The sequence below is a fragment of the Coturnix japonica genome, chromosome 22, assembly GCF_001577835.2.
Source record: "Coturnix japonica isolate 7356 chromosome 22, Coturnix japonica 2.1, whole genome shotgun sequence".
NCBI lineage: Eukaryota > Metazoa > Chordata > Aves > Galliformes > Phasianidae > Coturnix > Coturnix japonica.
In genome coordinates, this window is record NC_029537.1 from 3,774,538 (window position 1) to 3,796,041 (window position 21,504).

The 21,504-nt window shown below is 54.6% G+C and overlaps 2 protein-coding genes and 1 long non-coding RNA gene across 3 annotated transcripts; 2 read left to right on the forward strand and 1 right to left on the reverse strand.

Annotated features, from left to right (window-relative positions):
* The first annotated feature begins 4,287 nt into the window (after positions 1-4,287).
* Positions 4,288-15,047, forward strand: PLEKHA2 (pleckstrin homology domain containing A2). The gene is made up of 12 exons (XM_015883169.2): positions 4,288-4,415; positions 7,045-7,208; positions 7,806-7,862; positions 8,548-8,596; positions 8,682-8,779; positions 9,950-10,096; positions 11,379-11,525; positions 11,655-11,723; positions 11,832-11,902; positions 12,602-12,665; positions 12,775-12,852; positions 13,013-15,047. The coding sequence occupies exons 2-12, from the start codon at positions 7,068-7,070 to the stop codon at positions 13,322-13,324; spliced, it is 1,233 nt and encodes a 410-aa protein (XP_015738655.1). The 5' UTR covers positions 4,288-4,415; positions 7,045-7,067; the 3' UTR covers positions 13,325-15,047.
* Positions 15,048-17,251: 2,204 nt separating this feature from the next.
* TM2D2 (TM2 domain containing 2) lies at positions 17,252-18,514 on the reverse strand. The gene is made up of 4 exons (XM_015883171.2): positions 18,279-18,514; positions 18,114-18,201; positions 17,907-18,022; positions 17,252-17,778 (listed from the first exon to the last, which is right to left on the reverse strand). The coding sequence occupies exons 1-4, from the start codon at positions 18,482-18,484 to the stop codon at positions 17,565-17,567; spliced, it is 624 nt and encodes a 207-aa protein (XP_015738657.1). The 5' UTR covers positions 18,485-18,514; the 3' UTR covers positions 17,252-17,564.
* Positions 18,515-18,963: 449 nt separating this feature from the next.
* Positions 18,964-20,962, forward strand: LOC116654328. The gene is made up of 3 exons (XR_004309499.1): positions 18,964-19,003; positions 19,630-19,719; positions 20,465-20,962. It is a non-coding gene; the product is annotated as an uncharacterized LOC116654328 (long non-coding RNA).
* The last annotated feature ends 542 nt before the right edge of the window (positions 20,963-21,504 follow it).

Below are 21,504 nucleotides of genomic sequence, written 5' to 3' on the forward strand. Positions count from 1 at the left end.
TGCGCGGCGCAGGGGCGCTGAGCTGCGGGGGGAGGCCGGGGCTGCACTCATCTCACGCTGATATTGGGATCTTCGCACCGAGGGGATGATGAAATGCAGCCGCGTTTGTAGTGGGCAGAGCAGTGAGAGGTACCGCTACGCACCCCGTGCTCGGTGTGGGTCCGTTCCCATCACGCGTGGGGACTTTTTCCTTTCCAAGAGAGGAAAAAGCGCCGCGAGAGGGCTCTGCTCGTCCAGCAAAGAGGGTGGACGTTTTCCTCCCGACGTTAAGCATTAATTCAACCACCTCTGTAACAACCAAGCGCTCCTCCTGATGGGGTGAGAGCGGGGCTTTTCGGAGGTGCTCCGTCTGCACGTATTCAAAGCAGCGCTGTTATTTCAGGGCTCTCATTATCACGCAGAGACAGCGGTGCTTTCAGATTTGCTCAGGCAGCTCCTGAGCTGAGTGGGATCTCCGCAGCCGCGCAGGGTCGGGGCTCCTCCACCCGCATAGAGCCCTTATAGGAGGGCTCTATATGTGAGCTCCTATAAGGGGGGGGCACTGCTGTGACACACGCATCCATCACCCCTCTGCAGTGCAGTGCCAATGGGTGCAGTTCTGTGCAGTGCAACGCACGGGGGAAGCTGCCTGCATGGCACACGCGTGCACTAAACCCCACCTGCACAGGCGCTCATTGCTCTGGCACAAAAAAGGACGGAGGTTGAAGGTTTTACGCTGCTGTACCTGGGACAGGGCTGCACCCACGCGATGCACACAGCACACAGAGGGCTCAGCACTGCCTCCCCTTGTGCAGGTGCAGCACTGAAATGCCACAAATGCGTCGCATCCAACGAGAACGACTGCAACAAGCAGGGCTCGCACAGCTGCCCTCAGTACGCAGACGCCTGCTCCACCATCACTGCACCCAGTAAGTCCGTGCCAGGGCTGCAAAGCTGCCACCACATCCTACTGCAGCTCAGCTGTGTGCTGGAGGGATGTGCTCCTGCTGCACGGCAGCACCTAACCCTGTGTGTTGTGCCTTCCCTTGCAGACAGCATCATCAAGTCCTGCTCCTACAAGTCCTTCTGTGACCAGGCACGGCGCGGCTCCGGGGGGGCCACCCTGCATTGCTGCTTCAGTGATGACTGCAATGGGCCACGGGGCTCACGCAGCTCCGGGGTAGCCACGATGCCACATCTGTCCTGTCTGCTGGCTGTGGGGCTGGTGGGGACGCTGCTGCTGGGTGTGCCATGATGGGCACAGCATGGCCAGGGGGTGGCACGGCCATGGGGGTGGCTCGGCATAGCATCTCAGTGCAGTAGTGTAGGCATCGCTCAGCAGGAGTGTGGCACGTAATGTTGCCCAAATAAAGGCTGCAGCTGAAAGCCACATTCCTGGCCACTGCTTTTCATTTACAGGAAAGCCATCAATCAGAGAGAGAATGGATCCGGCAAAAGCAATGGTGCTTCCTAGGGCTCTGATTTGAATGTGTGCTCATTGAAGCATGGCTGCTGTGGGAAGTCTGCGTCAGTGCAGTGCATGGCAGCCCCGGGCCTCACTCCCAGCACTCTGCCATGACCCCACACCTTAGGGCTGGGCTGGGGCTGCTTACAATTCTGTCCCATAGACAGACCATAGATGTGCTGGATATCAGCTGAAATATGGTCTCCAACTTGGGGTACCCCTGGCAGTACCTGTCCCCATCCCTGTCCCCATCCTGACCCTGGGATGCAGGTTGGTGAGCCACTCTCAGGGAGATTAAACATCTCTCTGCTGACTAACCCACACTCTGGCTGTCACCACCACCTCCAAGAGATCTCGCTTTTCCTCTTTCCACCACGCTTTCACTTTGAACCCCTAATGAGTAGGTGTGTCCCACAGGTGCTGCTGTAAGGACCTGCCAGGTTGTGGCTATCAGGAGTGCTCCTTCTGCAGCCTGACCCCCCTCCAGGCTGCTGTGATGCAGGAACAGCTGCAGGTGAGACAGCTGGGAGCACAGAGAGGGCAATGAGAACCCAACTACAAGAAGTGTGTGCAGGGTGAGACAGCAAAGTGCTGACTGGGAGCACTGCTGTGTGCTGGGAGTTCCTCTCAGTGAGAGCACAAGAAAAAAAGGGAACGGGTACTGAAACAAAAAAGAGGGCAAGTTCAAACAAAAGAAATAATTTGCTGTATGCAGATTCAGCAGTGGAACTTAATGTTGCCAGGGTGACTGGGTGAGTTTTGCAGGGTTGGATGTTATGGAGAGCAGGAATGTTGGGTCCCATGTGGGTCAGTGCTTGCAGAAGGATGCACTCTGGCTGTGGGGTGATTGCTGGGCTGTGGCTCGCCAGGTGCTCAGTGCCTGTGGGTTCCCCTCCTTCCTGCATACAAAGGGATGGGGGATGATGGGACCTCCAGGCCCTGATGCTATTGGGGGTCTCATGCAAGGTCAGAGTATTGCTCGTACCCCCAGGCAGGCTGCAGCAGTGAAAATCATCAAGAGCTCTAAATAAAGGAAGAGCCTTGGTGTGACCAACTGCCATGTGACTGTGCCCATAGAAAACTGAGCTGCCTCAGATCCAGGCCCTGCCATGAGTCACAAGGTCGACAAGAGGTGCCCCTGTACAAAAATACCCTATGGAACAGTTTAGTCCTTGTGGAGCAGGCAGGGATGGGGGAGATGCAGTTGTTGGCAGGCAAGGATGGGGAGAAATGCCATCCCCATCCCGTGAGTAGGAACGGCAAAAGGCCATCTGGGTGTTCCAGGCTGTAACCACGGCCCTGCCGACAGCAGATGTGCAGGGAGGTCACAGTTCTTTGCTCCTGATGTAATGAGTGATGCACTCGGGGCTGCAGCTCCCAGCAGGGCGGGTGGATGGACCCTCCCCATTGGGGGAGCACAAGAGAAGCCCCAGTGTTAGCAGGGAGGGGAGCTGTGTGGTGCACGTGATTGCTGGATGCTGGGCTTTGGAGATGGGGTGGGAAAACAGCCCTGGCAGAGCTCAGTGTGAGGATATTTGAAGAAACAGCTCCTTAAAGCACCAGGGGAGCACCACTGCCTGTGTGAGCAATGCACCCCATGCACTGCACCATGGTTGGTTTCGACATGTGGGGAGAAAGTGCTTTGGGGCCAAACATAGCTCTGGTCAGAGAAAGCAGGACTTCCTGCATGCAACCTGCCTGCAACTGGAGCCCTGATGCCCTGACCTGCAGCTCTTATGAACCGTGCATTGCAGGAGCTGGAATCCAAGCTGAGCAGCTCATCTCTGCCCAAGGCTGTGCTTAAAGTCCAGCACCTCTGGGCTCTGTGCTGCAGCCACAGGTTTCAGGCAGCACTGTGCTTTGATGCTGTTGTTTCAACCCTCTCCTGAGGCAGCCACACAGAACTGAACACGCATGGTTTAAGTAACAGCATTTGGGCAATCTTCTGTAACGTGGAGGGGGAAGGGGGGGAACCCTTTGTTCTAAGAGTGACCCTGGCCATAGGAAATGCTTGGGGTGAGGCAATGAGTTTACTTACCAACACTTCAGAAAACAAGCCCTAAAGTGTATAAGTACATGGGGAGGTGGGAATCTAATGCCTCATACTTCATCCTCAGACTAATCTTGCCTTAGAATATGAGAATGCAACCCCTTCCCCCCCCCCCCGACGCCCAGAACAGGGTTGGCTGTACCCTATGGACCTCCACAGACCCTCCCTTTGGTGCTGAGTTTGTGCTAATTCCTGACCCTGATGCACCCCACATCTATAGGGGAGCAGTGCTGAGCCTCTCCCCTCCGTGTATACAAAGCAGAATCTGGGTGTGCCTCCAGACTGCTGAGAAAACGTGTGAGCACTCCCAAAGTTGCCTCTCTGGGCTGACAGGACCTGGATCTAATGAGAAATAACGAGCAGCCCGGATGCAGGAGTTTGGGAAATTCACCACCTGAGATGCACGCTTTCCTCCATTCTTGTATTTACTCATAGCAGCAGCATCTTCCCATGAGAATGGGTCGGTAAAGCAGTGACGGTGTGCCGGATGATTTGGGGCTGATTGTCACACAGGACCACGCCGTGCACCTGCCGGCTTCTCTCGCACCGAACCCCCTCGCTCCTCTGTACAGCGGCCGGGGCAGCTTCGGGAGAGCCCGTGGAGGTGGAGGCGGCTGAGTTACATGCAGCCTTTCCGTGCGCTCGGAGCCCCAGGTCCGACCCCGGGCACCGCCGCAGGTGCGGAGGAGCTGCCGTCCCCCATCTCACCCGCACCCCCGGGCGCCCGAGTCCCCGCACTCACATCCGGGGCCGGCTTTGCTAATGGGAGACGTAATTAACCCGGAAAAAAAGAGACGACGGAGCCGCGGTCACACCCCCTCCTCGCCCGGCCCTCCTCCGCGGCTCTGCACGGCTCCGCTCGGTGTGTGCGCAGCCCCGACCCGGCCATGCGTGGGGCCGACAGCTCAGCGGCGGTGCGGGGTGAGTGCGGGGCGGAGGGTCACGCTTTGTCCGCGGGGCTCCCACCCCACGAGCGGAGCGGGGGGGTCCCCGTCCTTCCTCCGCTCCCTCAGCGCTGCGTTGCGGGCTCTGCGCGGCGTGCAATCCCCTCGCAGCAGTTGGGAGCAGCGGTACCCATCGAACGGTGCCCATCGCGCTGGGCTTTGAGGCGGTGGTGCACGTCAGTGTTTGTAGCGAGGGGTGGGATGGAGGCAGCGCGGAGTTTGGGGCGCTACGGGACGGGCTGCGCTGGGCGGAACTGGGAGCAAAAGCTCAGCGAGGATTTGCGCTCTGCTGCTGTTGGGAGTGAGTTCTCCCGACAGAGTTTTTCGGTATGGGGATGAAGTGTATCCTCGTTGCTTCGTATCTGCGTATCCTCGTACCCCAGCCTGCTTGCAGCTGGTTAATTGCTTCGTTAAGGCACATGCCTGCACCTAGCAGGAGTTGCTGGGCTCTTCCTGTACCGTCTGCGCTGTGTCAGCTGCCAAAGAGGTGTTGGTAGGGCGAGAGCTCTGCTCCAGGTAGGAGGAAGTAACGCTGTCACCGCTGCGGGCGCCGCGTGGGGCCCTCGTGACATACAGCGTCCCGTGTCCCGGGTGGCACCGGGACAGCAAAGACGGGTCAGGAGCGAGGGGGGGATGCTGTGATTCAGACGCGATGGGCTGCGCTGCAGGGAGGGGTGCTGAGGGTCTGCATGCAGCCAATGGTGCAGAGTGCAGGGCTGCTGGGGTCCCCGCAGCACAGTGACTGTGGCTGCTCATTAACACCGACAGCAGAACAGGAGGGGGCCCAGCACAGTGCCAGTGTCCCAGGGATGCGTCCTGCAAAGGCATGAGGTCCTGGAGCCATCGGATGCCATGCAGGAGGGGTTACACGTCCTCATGGATGCTGATTTTCTGCGTGGTCCTTCGTGTGCTCAGTCCCTTTTATTCTTCACCCTCCAGATTTAGTCTTGTGGCCTTCCTATAGCAAACGTGTAAAGATATTTAAGACTCTGGATTTACAAAGTGCTGTGTAAATAGTAAACGTTTAAGTGTAAAGTGAGCCTCTTCCTGAGCAGCAGAACCAGATGCCCGCAGGCTGACGGAGCCGGAGTTGCTGCTTTCATCATTTTCCTATGTAAAAGTGAAATTGGGGTGGCTGTGAGCAGGGGGTGGTGGAGGGCTGAGGGCTGGGAGCGGTGGGCTCCTAGTGAGGGCGGGGACGGCTCCTGCTTTCAAAGCCGGAATCCAGCGCTGTCCCGAAGGCACTTTGGAGCGATCGTTATCTCCTCTGCTCGATGGGTTTTGCATATCCAGGTGCAACTCGAGGTCAGCTCATGGAAGAGCTGAGCTGTTTGTATGCTCTGTTAAAGCGGGACGGCAAAGGGGAGAGGTGAGGAGCTGCAGTATGTGGAGCTGGGTAATCATCCCCAAACCAACCCCAAAAGCCATAGGAGAGCCCAGTCCCTTCCATTCTGTAGGAGGGAATCTCTGTTTTTTTGCTTGCTGCAGGAGGTGATTAAGGAAGCTCTGTCTGATCGTTTGGGTGCTGCTGAAGTCACTTGGGAATCTGTTTCATGTGTACTCCCCGACCCCACAAAAATAAAGCCACAAAAAAGCAGTGAAGTGTGAAGCGCCCACATGCCCTTTGTGTCGGGGCAGATGTGCTGGTTTGAAGCAGCCCTTCCTACTGAAGCAGCACTGTTTCCCCCAGCAGAGCTGTGATACCCATCTCTGGTGCACTGACGTGGGGCTCTGAGGCCTGAGGACAGGTTGTCACCTTTACTCCCACCTCTGCTACGCAGCTGCACCGCAGCTCTTGCACAACTCTTGCCACTCCACTGCAGCTATTGGGCTCAAAAATAGCATTTCCTCCTTTTCTGCATGAGATATTTTGTTTGTGTGGCCTCCTTCTGGCACCTGCACGAGTCACCTTCCCTCCTGCTGTCCAAACCACACCAACCCCAACCTGCGTAGTTCATCACCATGATCTCCACCTTCTGTCCCTCAACCATGGGGCTCTGCTGGGCTGAGTGGTGCCCACAGCTCCTGTCTGGCAGTGGGGCTTTGCTCTGCTCCATGGGCATGCTGGTGCTTATAGCACCATAGGGCACTGCCCATAGCTGTCCCTGCTGACTCTGCATTGCACAGCTCACACTTCCTGCTGGAGCTGCACATTGTTGGACATTTCCTGGGAGTGTACTCAGGCTCTCTGTAGCCCCTAGTGCTGCTTTTGGTCAGCAGGTCCCCAGGGTCCTCACGCTTCCCATTCCAGCCTCTTGCAGCTGTTCTGTTGTCCTATGGGGCAGCACTGGGCTGTGGGGCTGTCACTCAGCACAGTCCATCCCTGCTGGCTGCAGTGCCGGAGTTCTTGGAGCGGTGCAGATGGGCTGGGAAGCTTTACTTTGGTGATGCACTCACCCTGCTCTCCCTTCTCATCACACAAGCACGCTGGATGACTTCTGTGTTTGCCTGGCAGCTTCCCCAAAGCACGAATGTGCAGAGGGAGCAGTTTCATTCTGCTCTTGCTGCGTTCAGCTGTGTGCTGTGGAGACCCAGGAGAGGCAGCAGAAGTTGGGGGCTGCATTTAGCAGCACAGCACTCACTGTTCCTGCCCGTCCCTCCTGCAGGGTGATGCCAGAAGGAGCCCGGCATGCCGTACTTGGACCGACAGAACCGTATCTGTGGGTTCCTGGACATTGAGGAAAATGAGACCTGTGGCAAATTCCTGCGGCGCTACTTCATCCTGGACACTCAGGCCAACTGCCTGCTGTGGTATATGGACAACCCGCAGGTAGGGCTAAGGGCTGCTCCCCCCCCCAGATCCCCTTGAGGCTGAGCTATCCATGGGATGTGGGATGTATGGCATAACCAGGTCCTGGGGACAGCACGGTGTCACGCTTGTGCCCATTCCACTGTGGTTTAATGGGTGGGAATACTTCTGCATGAAGCACGTGGGTAGGGCTTTTCATCCCATCTATAGCTTGGACTCGTTTTGTTTTCCAAGCTTGGGGTTGAATTTTCCACTGCTGCAGCCCCTTCCAAAGCCTGGTGAGGTCTGTGGGGACGTGTTGGGCTTTGCCTGCTTGGGGTAAAGCCACATAGTGGTGCTGAGCATGGCCACATCTGGAAGCAATTCATCCCCTCCAAGTAGCCCTGGTTACTCCGCTGGGCTTTCCAAGGAAGCAGCAGAGCAGTGGGATTGTATCTGTTAGCAGCCCGGTCACCAGCAGTCCTGAACTCTGCATCTCTTTACAGTTGCATCCAAAGCAAATAAAGCAGAGTTATCATTTGCATGTGTTTGGCTGCACCCTGAGCCCACAGCAGCAATGTTGACCCTGGGTCTCCTCTGCTTTCTGCCCTCACCTCCCTTCTGTTGTGTGCTTTGCAGAACCTGGCGATGGGAGCGGGCGCCGTTGGCTCTCTGCAGCTCACCTACATCTCCAAGGTAAGGCCTGGAGGGAGCACAGCTGCTCTGTGCTGCCCTGCCCTGTCCCATTGCCCTGCCTGGGCATCATTCTCTTTGTGCAGAAATGGTGCACGAAGTGACAGCCACTGTGCAGCTGGGACTGCATGATGTGAGCATGCTGTGGGCTGGGGCAGAGAGCTGGGAGGGAAGGGAGCAGATCCCTCTGTTCTGCTGAGTCATTATATATAAATTAAGCCCAGATGAAGCAATGCTGTGGGGCTGAGCCTTCCAATGGAGGAAGGAGCCGCATGTCTAAATTATAGACACGGTAGTCGGAGTGGAAATTGCTGTAGGACAAAGTTTGGGCACAAAGTGTTGGGCTGAGTTTGTGCTGGGGGCTCTGAGTCCCAATTCTGTGTGTGCCAAAAAATAGGGCTTTGCTGGAGAACACATACGTGAAGCATTACGGACTGGCTGGGAAGGAGGAAGTCTGTCAGTATAATACCCCATGAGTGCTGTGCTTGGAGCCCTGGGGGATGTGATTCTTACATAAATGATTCCTCCACTTCAGGGAGAAACCGCTGCTATTTTCCTTCAATTTCCTTAATTGCTGACAAGAGTGACTGCATTAGTCTGGCAGAAACCTGAACGTTCAGGACCTTGAAAGCTTCCCAGTATATCCACAGCATTGGTGCTGATCCTTTCCCTTTAATTTGCTCTGCAGGTCAGCATTGCCACCCCGAAACAGAAACCCAAAACTCCATTCTGCTTTGGTGAGTGGGGAGATGCGGGAGTTGTGGTCGGAGCGTCCCAATACTCATGGAGGGGGTTCCTGACTCTCAGCCCTTTCCCTGGCAGTGATCAATGCTCTGTCCCAGCGCTATTTCCTGCAAGCCAGCGACCAGAAGGACCTGCAGGACTGGGTGGAGGCTCTCAACCGTGCCAGCAAGATCACGGTGGGTCACAGGGCTCCTTTCTCGTGCTTCTGTGCTGTGCTGAGTTGCCATCCTTCCTGGAACGCTGTGCATTGTGCTGTTGCAGGGCCATGCAGGGCAGGCTGTGCCTGGATTCCAGGGCTTTGCCCACAGTCTCCTCTCATTTTCTGTGCTGTTCATGCAGCCGTGAAGTGATGAGCGCTGACCCAGCAGCCGGTGGTGTCTGCAGCCTGGAGCTGTGGGCGATGAGGGATGGATGTGCAGCACAAAGCACCATCTGTGCTCTGTGTGCAGCACTCCATCAGCAGCAGCCATGTGCAAGGAGCATTTGGGTGCTGTGTACCCAAGGCACCCCTGTGTCCTTCCAGCCCAGTGCAGGCTGTGCTGGGACAGGAGCAGGGGCAGCGGTTTGGGTGCTGCTCCCGGTGCCAGGCTCAGCTTCCTCTTCTGTCAGAGACTTCTGCTCTGTGTGCACCACTCGGTTCCTGTGTTTCTGCACTGTGCATGCATGTGGTGCAGAGCGCACGGCTCACGATGGTTGCTGTGATGGTGACAGAGGCAGCCGAGTGCTGCTCCTCTCTATTGAGCACGGGGAGCTCATTCCTGCCACACCGTTGCACTGTGCCATGCAATGGAGGCTGACAGGAGCTGCAGCTGCTGCCTGATGCCTACATGCAATATCCCCATGTGTGCATTGTGAAACTGCTTCCTGCAGCTCCCCGGCACAGCTGTGCAGAAATGAGCTGGGGCAGGTGGGTGCTGGGCAAGGGGCTGCTTGCAGTGCAGGTGCAGTGTGCCCGGTGTGCTGGTGCTCAGTGAATGGCATCATGGCAGCAGAAGTGCCCATCCATCTGCTGCATCCCCACGGACGTGCTGAAGCCCGGCCTCATTAGGCAGATGAGCGCTCATCATTAAGCCTTGGCTGGAAGTAGAGCGGGGACAATTAAAGGCGCGATTGTCCCACAAATGCACTGGGCTGATCGCAGACTCCTGTGGGGTGATGCTGAATTATTCACCACCTCTCATCTGGGTGCCTCCTGTGAACCACCAGGGTTGGAGCCACACCTTCCCTAATTGGGCTGTCGGCCCCATTGATGTTTTTTAAAGGGCCGTGGCCCCATTTTGGCTGGGAGCACCAACGTGGAGGTGCCCGTGGGTCTGTGGCTATCACTCCCTTCCCTCCTCTCACAGGTCCCTAAGGGTGGTGCTGCACCCCCCACCACTGAGGTCGCAAAGCCCCCTGCGGTGCTGCAGGCACAGGACAGGAAGCCCCCGGTGGCCTACAAGACTGAAATCATAGGTGGGGTGGTGGTGCACACCCCCATCTCCATCAGCCAGGTGAGCTGTGGGTGCTGCTGCACTGCTGGGGTATCCCATGATGGTGTCCCCAAGGATGGGGTACTGCTGTGCTTCAGCTGGTGTCCAGCTGGGAAGGTGTGGGAGAAAGAGAAGCAGCTCAGGAGTGCTTGGTGTGTGCCTGCCTGGGACAGCACAAAGCTCTGGGGGAGGCTGTTCCTGGCCGTGCTGCTGGAGGCTGCTTTGCACTTTTGGTTCTGGAAAGCAGCGCTGTGCCTGCAATGCCTTCCCACTCAGGGTATATAAATAGCTGCTCTCAGCACCTCGAGCATCTCTGCTGTGTCTCACACTGAGGAGTGATGAGATGTGGCGGTGTGAGGAGGAGGGTGCCCTCTTCTCCCTGCCCACCCTGTGGCACTGCCTCCTTCCAGACCTCCACTGCTTGTGCTGGGGGGTGACAGCCACTCTTCCCACTAAAATCCCCCTATCCTCAGCCCTTTCCTGGCTTTCTTTGACCCCTTTTGTTTTGCAGAGATGTTTTTAGAGGCAGTACATCAGCTGCTGGGCTATTTTCAGTGCATGCTGTCTACCCTGGGGGGAGATGGCTGCTACTCCCATTGCCACTTCCTGGGTATGCTCATGGTTTCCTGGAGCCATCCCTGCACAGTTCAGTGGCTGCATTGGGGAGCCCTGCACCCACCTCCCCCAGCACACAGCAGCATCACCCACTCAGCTCCTGGGGTGGTGCTGCAGATGTACCCAACGTGCACAAGGAGGTGGTTTGGTGCACGGGGAAGTGGTTTGGGGCACGGGGAGCTGCTCAATGGGGGTTTGCACTGATCCACCAAGCACCCCATGCTGCCCGCTGCAGCCTGAGGTGACTGAACTGCTGCTGGTCCTTGACCTGGGAAAACCAAAGCACTGTCTTGAAGGTGCTGGAAGGATCAGTGTGAACGCAGGGCGGTCGCTGGTTTAACCACATGGTGCCATATAAGGGTGGTGCGGGTGTGAGCCAGCAGTGGCTGCTATGGCAATGTGCAAACCTCAAACTGAGAGCAGGAGGAAGGGGCTGGAAGGAGCTGAGCACCGATGTTTGAGCTCAGCTATAATCTGTGCTGGGTGGGGACATCATGGTATTCCTACTGGACTACAAGCATCCGGTTTCCCACAGGGGAGTAGCAGCTTGGCCATAAGAGCATGGAGTGGGACTGGAAGGTTAAGGTGTTTGTGCCTGGGAGCAGCAATGAGACCTTTGCATTCAGTGCTGTGCCCAGGGCATGCTTTGGCTTGCTCTCCCCTGTAACCATGATGCTTCTATTTGCAGAACGGTGGGGATGGAGCAGAGAGCAGCGACCTGACTGTACACCCGCTGCTGCGCCGCTCACAGAGTTACATCCCCACATCAGCCACCAAGCCGCCTGCTGGACCGCCTGCCATCAAGAGTGGCTTCTGTGTGAAGCAAGGCAACGTGGTGAGTGCTGGATGGTTGGGGATGCTCTGGGTGCCTCCAGGGCACCCCTGGTGTGGAGATAGTGTGGAGCCCAACACTGAGTGGAGATAGTGTGGAGCCCAACACTGAGTGTTCCCTTCTGTTTTCTAGAGGAAGAGCTGGAAGCGCCGCTACTTTGTCCTCGATGAGTTCTCCATCAGTTACTACAAATGTGAGCAGGTGAGAAGCCCCTGTCCTGCCTGCAGCCAGCCATGCTGGAGCTGAGCACTTGGGACTGCTGTGTCCCGATGGGATGGTGATCCCAATGCAGCCCATCTCATCCCGCAGGACAAAGAGCCGCTTCGTTCCATCCTACTGAAGGACATATGCAAGACCCATGAGTGCCTGGTCAAGTCTGGGTAAGGCTTCCATGGGGCCACAGTGGGGAGTGGGGGTCTGGCTGCCAGCCCCATCCCAAATCCCCTTCAAATCTTGATTTTTCCCCTTTGGGAACACTCCAGCTGATGCATGGAGGCTGCATGGATCCCATCTGCAGCTCTCTGGTGTTATCCTCATATGCCAGGCATCACTCCTTGCTTTCCCTGACACCCTGCAGACACCTTGGTTGTGTTTTGCTTTGAAGAAACCCATGTTCCATCAGTCCCCAGGTGAAGGCGGGGGTGCTGGGACGCAGGATATTGCAGCTGCTCTCCACCCCACTGATAGCCATCTGTGTGCAGGGTGTGCTCACACGGTGCTTATCTCCCAATGAGCAGAGCTGCTCAGTGCATAGCACAGTGTGGCAGCAGAGCAGAGGTGTTCCTGAGGCATCTGGGAGCCACACACAGGCGTATTCCCTGCACCATCACAGGTGGCTGCATAGAATCTTAGGAACCATTTGTTCAGCGGATGATGATTAAATCAAACTGGAAGAGTTACAGTGAGAAAACAAACCTTGTTAGCTGAAGTACAAGTAGAATATATTAACGTAGATTCATCTCTCCTGATGAGACCAGACCATTAATGTGTCCCCATACTCTCCAGTTATAAGAATGTACATGGCCTTTTGCTACTCGCCACAGCATCAGGGTACCAGTGGCTCTTTCTCACTGTTTCAGTGACCTCCTGATGCGGGACAACCTCTTTGAGATCATCACAAGCTCTAGGACCTTCTACATCCAGGTATGGGGTAGGGTGGCAGTGGGTACAGGGCTCTGCTGGAATCATTCCTGGTGGAGCCTCCTGCATTGGAGCAGGGTGAGCTCTGGGCATCGCTCCTCCCATCCCACAGGCAGACAGCCCGGAGGACATGCACAGCTGGATCCGTGCTATCACAGGGGCAGTGCAGGCCCTGAAGACGCGCCCGAGGGTAGGTCATACCCATCTGTGTTCTGTTTGGCATATTATTGGCATGTTATCTGCCAACTTATGAGCTGCAAAGCATGCAGCTGTGGCCCTGGCTGTGGTCCCAAGGCTATTCAGGTGGCTCTTGAAGCAAAAATAAATCAACCAACATTTGCTCCCTGCAGGAGATCTCCTTCATGCGCTCCTGCTCCATGACCAAGCCTGGGTGCAGCTCGGTGCCATCGCAGCCACAGGAGAGGAGAGCACCTTGCAAGGCTCCTGCCACCTCCTGGCAGCCCTGGACACCGGTGCCACACAGCAGGAGGCAGCCCGAGGTGCCCAGCAGGGATGCAGTGTTTGTGACGGCGCTGACGGAGCGCGATGGAGCTCCTGTGCCAGGTCAGCGCCTACGGCACCGCTCGGAGCCACAGCACCCCAAGGAGAAAGCGTTCCCTTTCGACCTGGATGACGACAGCATCCGGACCTCTGACGTCTGATGGTGCCTCTGCCCCACAGTCTGCCCCCCGTGTGGGTGTGTGGCATTATTTCTCCCCAAGTACCAAACATGGAAGACAGTGCAGGAAGGCTTGGAAGCATAAGGGGGGTGAGGTGGCCTTTTCCCTCTCATCTCCTTTCTGTGCCACTCAGTCTTCCCCAGCACGGAGCAGGAGCTGCGCTGCAGCCTGCAGTGTGGATGATGTTTCTTGGAGATCAGCTCCATGCGTTGCCCGACTGATGGGGTACCAGCACACCCAGTGGTATCTACCTGCCTCCTTTCATACCTATAGCCATTGTTACACCCCAGCCAGGTGTGCTGCTCCTGGGGGAACAGTGGTTACCGGAGCTGAGGTGTTCTCAGGTTGTTCTGGGGTTTGTTATGCACCAAAATACCTGTCTGAGTGAAACGCTGTGAGCACAAAGCAACAAAAGCTGAGCATGTAGATGAACCCTGGGAGACTCGTCCAACCACCCCGTACTGACTCAGAATGAAAATGAGAAGAACCTTTCTTAGCAGTGTGAGCCGGTCATTTCCATAAGCAAATATCCTCCTGTGGGAGGTGTGACACACAGCACATGGAAAATGCAAGTCTTCCCCAGGGAGCGATTGTTTGATGCCTTCACCCCAACAGCACATGTGGGATGCCATGGGTGCTGCAAGCAGAGCTGGGTGCACTCAGGGGCTCTGCTTTCCTTCCCAGTGCACCATAGCAGTGCTGGAGCTGAGCTGCCCAAATGTGCATTGCATTGAAGGATCAGGGCAGCAGGAGTGGGGCTGCACTGCAATCCCAGCAGTGCTGGAGCGCTCTGCAGTTAGCAAAGTGTCCCTTTGCTTTGTGTAGTTATCTTTTTTGTTGTTGTTCTCCTTTTTCCTTCTGGTAATTATGTCTTCTTTGCTTTGCAAAGTCAGCCTAACGCGGCAGTGCGTTGTCAGATGGCATTACTTTGCTTTCCCATGTTGTGATCTATGGAGAAGCAGCTGCAGGTATACTTTGTACAGTGAGAGATGGTGCATAGGACCCCCCCAGAGACCAGGGGGCAAGAGCAGCTTTGTGCAGTGGAGAACACAATGAAAACGAGTGGAAAGCAATGCAAATAGTACTGGGAGGATGTTAATATTTGTTATTCAATCGTAGAAGCCTCGGTTACGCTGTTACTTTTGGCCTTTTTCCTTTGTTTTTGCCTTCAGCCTGACCTCTGCTTGCTGGTTTGGTGTTCTGTTCCCTGGAGGTTTGGGGCTGTCACTCACAGCACTGGGTGATGTTGGCGCTCTGACCTCATTTTGGGAACCCATTAAATGATGGCTCCTTTGTGCAAGGCTTCAAACGCAGCACCAAGCCGTGTTGCTTGGCAAAGTTTCCTCAGGCCTGGGATGGTGGAGAAGAAGCTCGTTGCACAATTAATGTTAATTATCCAGGAAGGTAACTAACTACCTGTGGCTGCAGTGCTTGTTGCAACACTCTCTCTTCTCCCATTCCCACCCTCCTCATCTCTGGGACAGCAATGATGCATTGGTGGGAGATGTGTGCAGGCTCTGGGGGGGGGGGGTGTTTATATGGGGAGTGATGTGAGAGTGGGTTTGTTCCTTTATATGACAATGGTTCCCAGCTGTGCTCCAAGTGCTCTTAGGGCCAGGGGGTCCCTCAGCCTGCGGGTGGGTTTTGGCTGCAGATGGAACTCTCTTTTTTGCCCCTTTGTAAATAAAGAAGGAAACCCCAAGTGCTTTTCCAGGCTCTCTGTGCTGTGCTTGATAAGAGGAACGGTGGAAGGAAGTGAAGGCATTTGGGGGCAGTTTGTTGGCACATAGCAGGCACATGCACCTGATGCGTTCTCCCGATGCCTTCTCCTGATGCCTTTGCTTTCTGAACACTGCAAAGGGAGCCCTGCAGGCAGCCCCTCCTTCCACCACCGATTCCCCCGCACTTCGGAGGCGTGGAGGGTTTCATTTTGGAGGTGCAAAGAGCTTGGCGGGACGTGGGCTGCGCTCAGACAGATGCTATCGGCAGCGTTAGACCGAGTGCCAGACAGTGCCCTGGAGGCTGTGAGACCGCAGAGCGCTGAGCTCAGGGTCAGTGGGATCCACGGGGTGAGCGTTGCCCCACAACAACCCAGTCGGGCTGTGAGAGCAGCGCTGTAAGAAGCAGCTGCTGCTTCGTGGGCGCCTCCGCTCTTTGCATGTGGCCACACAGCGCTCAGCCACAGCAGCGCACCGGGCAGACACAGCCAGGAAGTAAATTTACTCCTTCGTTTATGGTGCCAGACAAGGAGAGAACTCCTCCACCCAAATTTGCTTTGAAATGTTTTCTATTAGCCCCGCTCACAATGGGAGTTAAAAGCAGGGAAGCTCACTTGATGTGAGAATAAAGTCAGACCTAAAGCTCGTGTAATCTAACTCCTCATGCGATGTAACTCTCTGTAGCAGCTAACAAATGTAAATCTCTGTATCTGTTTGTTATTAAGTGAAGATAATAAGTGAGCCCTTTTTTTCCAAATGCTCAGAAGCCCTTTTAATTTCAGAGCAATTAAAAAAAATTAAGAGTAACTATCACGTAATATTATTCAAATCCTAGAGAGGCAATTTTATGTGGGAACTGCAGAGCAAAGAAGTTCAGATCCTGGCCTGGATGTGCTGAATCCCTGCAGCCAGGGAAGCTCCATTGAATTCTGCTTTGCTGAGTACAAGGGCACAATGAAGGGTATCAGCAGTGCCCCGGGTACCCCTCACTGTACTTAATGACAGCCTCACACATAGAAGGAATGCGAGTCCCTGCTGTGAGCTGGCAGCTGCTGGGCTGAGAACACGGGGAGATGTTAATGATGATGGGCTTTTACACACAGGATTATTATATTTTTCTTTCTGGCTCACAAATTAATTTCTTTTTCCCACCACGGGCTCTCCAAGCCCTGTTGTTCCACTAGGCTGAAGAATGTGGTAGTTTTATAATGAAGGCTCCCCCCACTTCACCCCACTGCCCTGAGACCCATTCAAAGCTGCCAAACTCAGATTACTTGTGACCTAAATGGGATATAAATCCCATTCCCCAGAGAGGAGGAGTTGTTGCAATAAACCACAAAGCAAAACTAGAACAGGCACAATTAATTCCCTGCCAGACTGAAACCTTTTGCAGTTCCACAGGAGGACAGAAGTAGAAGAAACAGACACTGCAAGCAAGTGGAAGGTGCTCAATTTGCAGAACTCCGAGAGAATGGAAAGCATACATCTGCTATATTTTATGTCAGATCTTACTGGACTTTTGCACATATGGATTTTGTGTCTGGTTCTGGCTGCCTGTATTTTGCTGTAGCTTCCTTTTCCCGTTTTTATTCAACCTGGTAAGTTCTCAAACTGCATCTGGCAGAGCTTCCTCTTTTGTGTGCATGCAGTCGCTTGTGGCCTCTGCTCATTTCAGTACTGCACGCACTCTGTGCCATGGCTGAAGTCCTCAGGTTCTTTTACTTCGAAAGCAAAACAGTTGATCTATAGTTTTTCTTCATCTTGTTTCAAATGTGTTTTTAAAGTAGCTATTGGAAAAGAGTAACAGTACCTGCTGGTACTCTAAGTTTTGCCTGTGCAGTAGCTGCTATGATCACACAAACCTCAGCTAAAAGATTCCCAAACCTATTTCTTTCATATGTTGACAATATTACTTCTACATCCTGACTCTTCTTTTTTGCTGCACTGTGGCTCTTCCAGCCTGAAAGAAACTGACATTCTTCAGAAGGAATAAAGTCACTCTCTGCTAGATCTCACTCAGCTTCATGTGTAGCAAACGCATATGGACATAAGCAAATAATTAGATCTTGTGCTTGTCACTTCCCCTCTATAACAGCTAGGTTTCAGCTGTAGATGTTCGCTAAACCACCACACAAAACCACAGGCTGAAGGCCTGCAACTCTGTCTGTAGTGTACTAATATCAAGAATAAGTGGAGTCAGCTCTTTCCAAACTTTATTCATTTGACCACGTGTGTTTGCAAAGCCTGAGTTGTCAAACTTATCAGATTGTTTAAAACAAGCAAAATATATACCCAATTTTGTGTCCAACGTATGTACAGGAGAATTAACAAGAACAATTGTTTTGCAGATTAAATTATAGCTTCATAAATCCGTATTTGTGCAAGGCAGAAGCCCTTAAGTGGAGTTTGTTCTAATGTTTTGAAGCAAGAGGAGGAGTCCATCTCCAGTCCTGAAGCCACAGTGAACTCTGGGGATCCACTCTGGGGATCCACTCTGTTTCTGCTCAGTACACAGTGCACCAGTTGCTGCCATCGCTGGGCATCAGTCCCCCAGTGATGAGGAGGATCAGATCCACAAACCACCAGATCCCGAGCCCCCCCAGAGTCAGCAGCTTCCCCACAGCAGTGCCCGTGTGGCCGAGGCAGAAGCGATCCACTCCAAAGCAGCCCAGGAAAAACGAGTAGAGCAAAGTAGTGATGAAGTAATGACCAGTGTACCTGCAGCAGGCGGCCACGGGGTGGGTTAGAAGGGCAGCCAACCTCTGCCCCGCTGCCCCGGGGCCCTCTGAGCCCAGTCCCGGCTGTGGCTCACCCCAGATGGCCCCGACCTGCCGCAGTGCCCCTACCTGACGCAGGGCCGGCTGCCCCGCAGGAAGCTCCGCGGCTCGGCGCACTCGATGCCGTCCAATGCCCGGCACTGCACCCGCGTGTGGTCCACATCGCCGTGTGCCTGTCCGCCGAACTGGGGAGCGGGAGGGGAGCCCCGAGCTCAGCCTCAGCTCACAACCAGGCCCCGCCGCCCCCTGCCCTGCCCTGCCCGGCCCGGCCCTCACCTTCACGCAGCCGTGGCCCAGCTCCTGCTGCGCCGTCGCGTTCCCTCCGTGATCCACGGGCTCATCGCACTCCACGAACTCCTCGGGGCTGCGGGGGAGGAGGAAGCGGTGAAGGCCGCGCCGTGGGACCCTCTCTCTCCCCTCAAGGCCCGGCCCGGCGCTCACAGGTACGTGCAGAGGACGAGAGGCGCCTGCGGGTCGCTGTAGGCCCAAGTGGCAGCGGGCGGCTCGGGGCCCGGCGCTTCGGGCTCGCTGCCGTTGTGCGGGAGGCCGCGGGAGGCGCCGTGCAGCAGCAGCAGGTTACCGAGCAGCAGCACCGCCTGCCCGCACAGCAGCGCGTAGCCCAGCGGCCCGCCGCGCCGCGGCGCCATGGCGGCGCCCGCTGCTAGGAAACGCCGCTTCCGCTCACACAGCACTTCCGCATCCGGTACCGCCGTCTCGCTGCCGGCAACCAATAGGAGCTCGCGTTCTTAGCTCGGGAGGAGGGAGAACGTCGCCGGTAACCAATCGGAAGGAGGTATAGCAATGAGGAAGTGTATAAAAGGCCCGGATGGGATTGATCGCTTCCGGCGGAGCGGCAGCCAATCGGAAAAGAACAGGGGCGGGACGAGGGAGGAGCCCGCTCCTTTTAAAGCGGCCACGGCGGCGTGAGGGTTGGGGAGGTTTTTATGGGGTCTGTGGGGCCTGTGCGGCCTGTGGGGCCTGTGGGGCCTGTGGGGCCTGTGGGGCCTGTGGGGCCTGTGGGGCCTGTGGGGCCTGTGGGCCTGTGGGGCCTGTGGGGCCTGTGGGGCCTGTGGGGCCTGTGGGGCCTGTGGGGCCTGTGGGGCCTGGCCTTCTTGGTTGTGGGTGTGTGTTCTGAGGTGTGTGCTGTGGTAGGAGTGTTCCCCAAGGTACGTGCTGTAGCTGTTTATGAGGAGAAGCAAGGCCTGTTCCAGTTCTGCCCCCTCCCAACTCCTTGCATACCCCCACCCTCTCATTGGCAGGGCAGTGCAGGGAGCTGAAATGCCCTTTAATGAGTGTAAGCTCTGCTCTGCAACATCTAAAATATCAATGTGTTATCAATGTTATTCTCCCTATCTAATACATGGTGCTGTTGCAGCTACTGGAGGAAAAATAACTGTCTTAGCCACAGCCAAGACAGAGGCTTCCAAGTGGCTCTATCAATATGTTAAGGGTTGTGTAAGACACCTGTGAACTCATTGGGGTGTGGCTTTGTCTCAAAGATAAATGGGGACCCATTGCTTTCAGTGTGCTTCCTGTTAATAGGAAAGCATCTGAGGCAGTCAGCTGGTGGAATCTGTATCCCAGCTCCCGGTGCTCCTTGTACAGAGAGGCTGCCATTGGGAGACCCCTTTGGCCCTTGTCCGTTATACTCAGAGGTGTAGAAATCACTCCTTAAGGGTTATCTGAATGAAATGTGGGGATATACTGAAGAGTGCTCAGCAGTATAAAGGTAGAGAGTTGGAAATGGAGATCCTGCTATTCACCCTCTAAATCTGCTCTCTTTTTCACTCAGTTTCCTTCTGCAGAGGAATACGAAACTTGACCTCACTCCTCAGTGCTTTGAGGTCTTTAGATTGGAAATGCCAAGCACGCTTTGAGGCAGGTATGTGGTGTTCATTAACTCCAGTTGGCAGCTGGGCAAAGCATGTAATTGGATAAGAATGTATTTGGGAAACAGAGCCATTACCAATGTTTGTAGGTGCCAGTCAGCCAGCGATCACTCAAGCAGTGTTAAGGAGTGTGCTTCCTAAGCCAGCTGGATTGTTGCTGGTGATGTCAAGGAAGTCCTGACTGCATCCAGAGTCCTTAATCTGTTTTCTATGCGGTGTTTATAAACAAATGCCACGTACATGGCATGTGGAGAGGATGTGGAAGCAGCGGGGCTGAGGTTATAGAGAGAACATGACACGTCTGACTTTGCTATTTAAAAGCACTGTTATATATTTAGCCTGTTTAGTTGGAGTCCTTGTAGCCTTCAGTCAGGCAAAGATAAATGTTTGTCCTTCAGTGAAAGAGAGAGAGACTGCAATGCCCAGCCCTAGCAGGAGGGTTTCTGGGAAGCTTCTGTTCTTGCAAAGAATTATGGAAATAACTGACAAATGGCACAGCTCATTTGGGGAGTTTGATCTGTGTCCTCTCCCATTCCCTTGCTCTCTGAGCACAGGACTGCAGCATCTGTTATCCAGCCCCCAAAGGCTCGGTGGGCCCACAGGTATCCATATAGACAAGACTGATTCCAGAGCTGGCAGGTTCACATTTGACCCAAAGCATGTGGTTAAAATCCTTTCCATCTCCTTTTTGGTTTGTTTATGCAGTTTGGGGCTTTGAGGTGTGTTTCTGTATTGCAGGGCTGGGACAGTGGTGGTGAACAAGTCAAAGGAGATGTGTGCAGCTCTTGCTAAATGCAAGGCTGGGAATCTCATGCCCCTCAGGCAGGAACCACTTTTTCACGGTGTGATTCACGTTTGTGTGTTATTTGTACAATGCACAGTGATAGCTGTGTGATCTGTGATAAGATCATAATCCCTGGGAAGCCTTCTGTACCTCAGGTAATATATAAGCCTGGCTTATGAGCAGCATCGGGTATTACCTGACTCAGAAGTCATGCACAACTTCTGTGAGGGTTGAAGATGTACATCCTGTATCTCACATGGTGTTTTTCCTAACATCAGGCTGGAATAAAATGACCTTACCTTACAGAATTATGTTACTTATTGTGCTGGCTTTCTCTCTAGCTTTGTGCTGTGGTCCATTAGAGTAAGTAAAACTGGCTTCAGGAAACGGAGTTGTTTCCTCTGCCCTACAGGAACAGGAGGTTATCTGCTTGATAGAGGCTCCAAGGAAAGAACCCCGAGTCAGAAGTTGTTTTCCTTACAGCTCTGGAAAAAAAATGGCTTTAGATTTCTAGAATGTGAAGGGCCAAGCGGCCCCGCTCCTTAACTCCTTAACAGTTGAGGCCTTAACTGTTCACTGCAGCAATAGCAGTTTAAGCCTCCTCCTGTTTCTTCATCATTAGGCCAAAGGAGGCTTGCACCAGCTGCATTCAAAAGCCACTTTTAAAGCACCATAGATAGCAGCCAGACCCGTGAGAGTGTGGGTGTGTGCGGGCATACGCTGTTTATACTACACCATACACTGTCTACTACACTGCAGCATATCCACAACCTGCTCAGTGACGTGACTAATTTATCACATGTTGTTTATGCTGCCTCCGCTCAGAGGAAGGCACCGTGCTCTGTGTTTTGGAGACGTGTTTAACGCATGGCTGTGCATTAAGAGGCAGGTCACAGATGTGATGCTAAGAGCGGATGGCAGTAAACTCTGACGTTGTTTTATTCTGGAGCTTATTTCCCTTACTCACCTGTATCATGTGGGTTCAGAGTGTGCT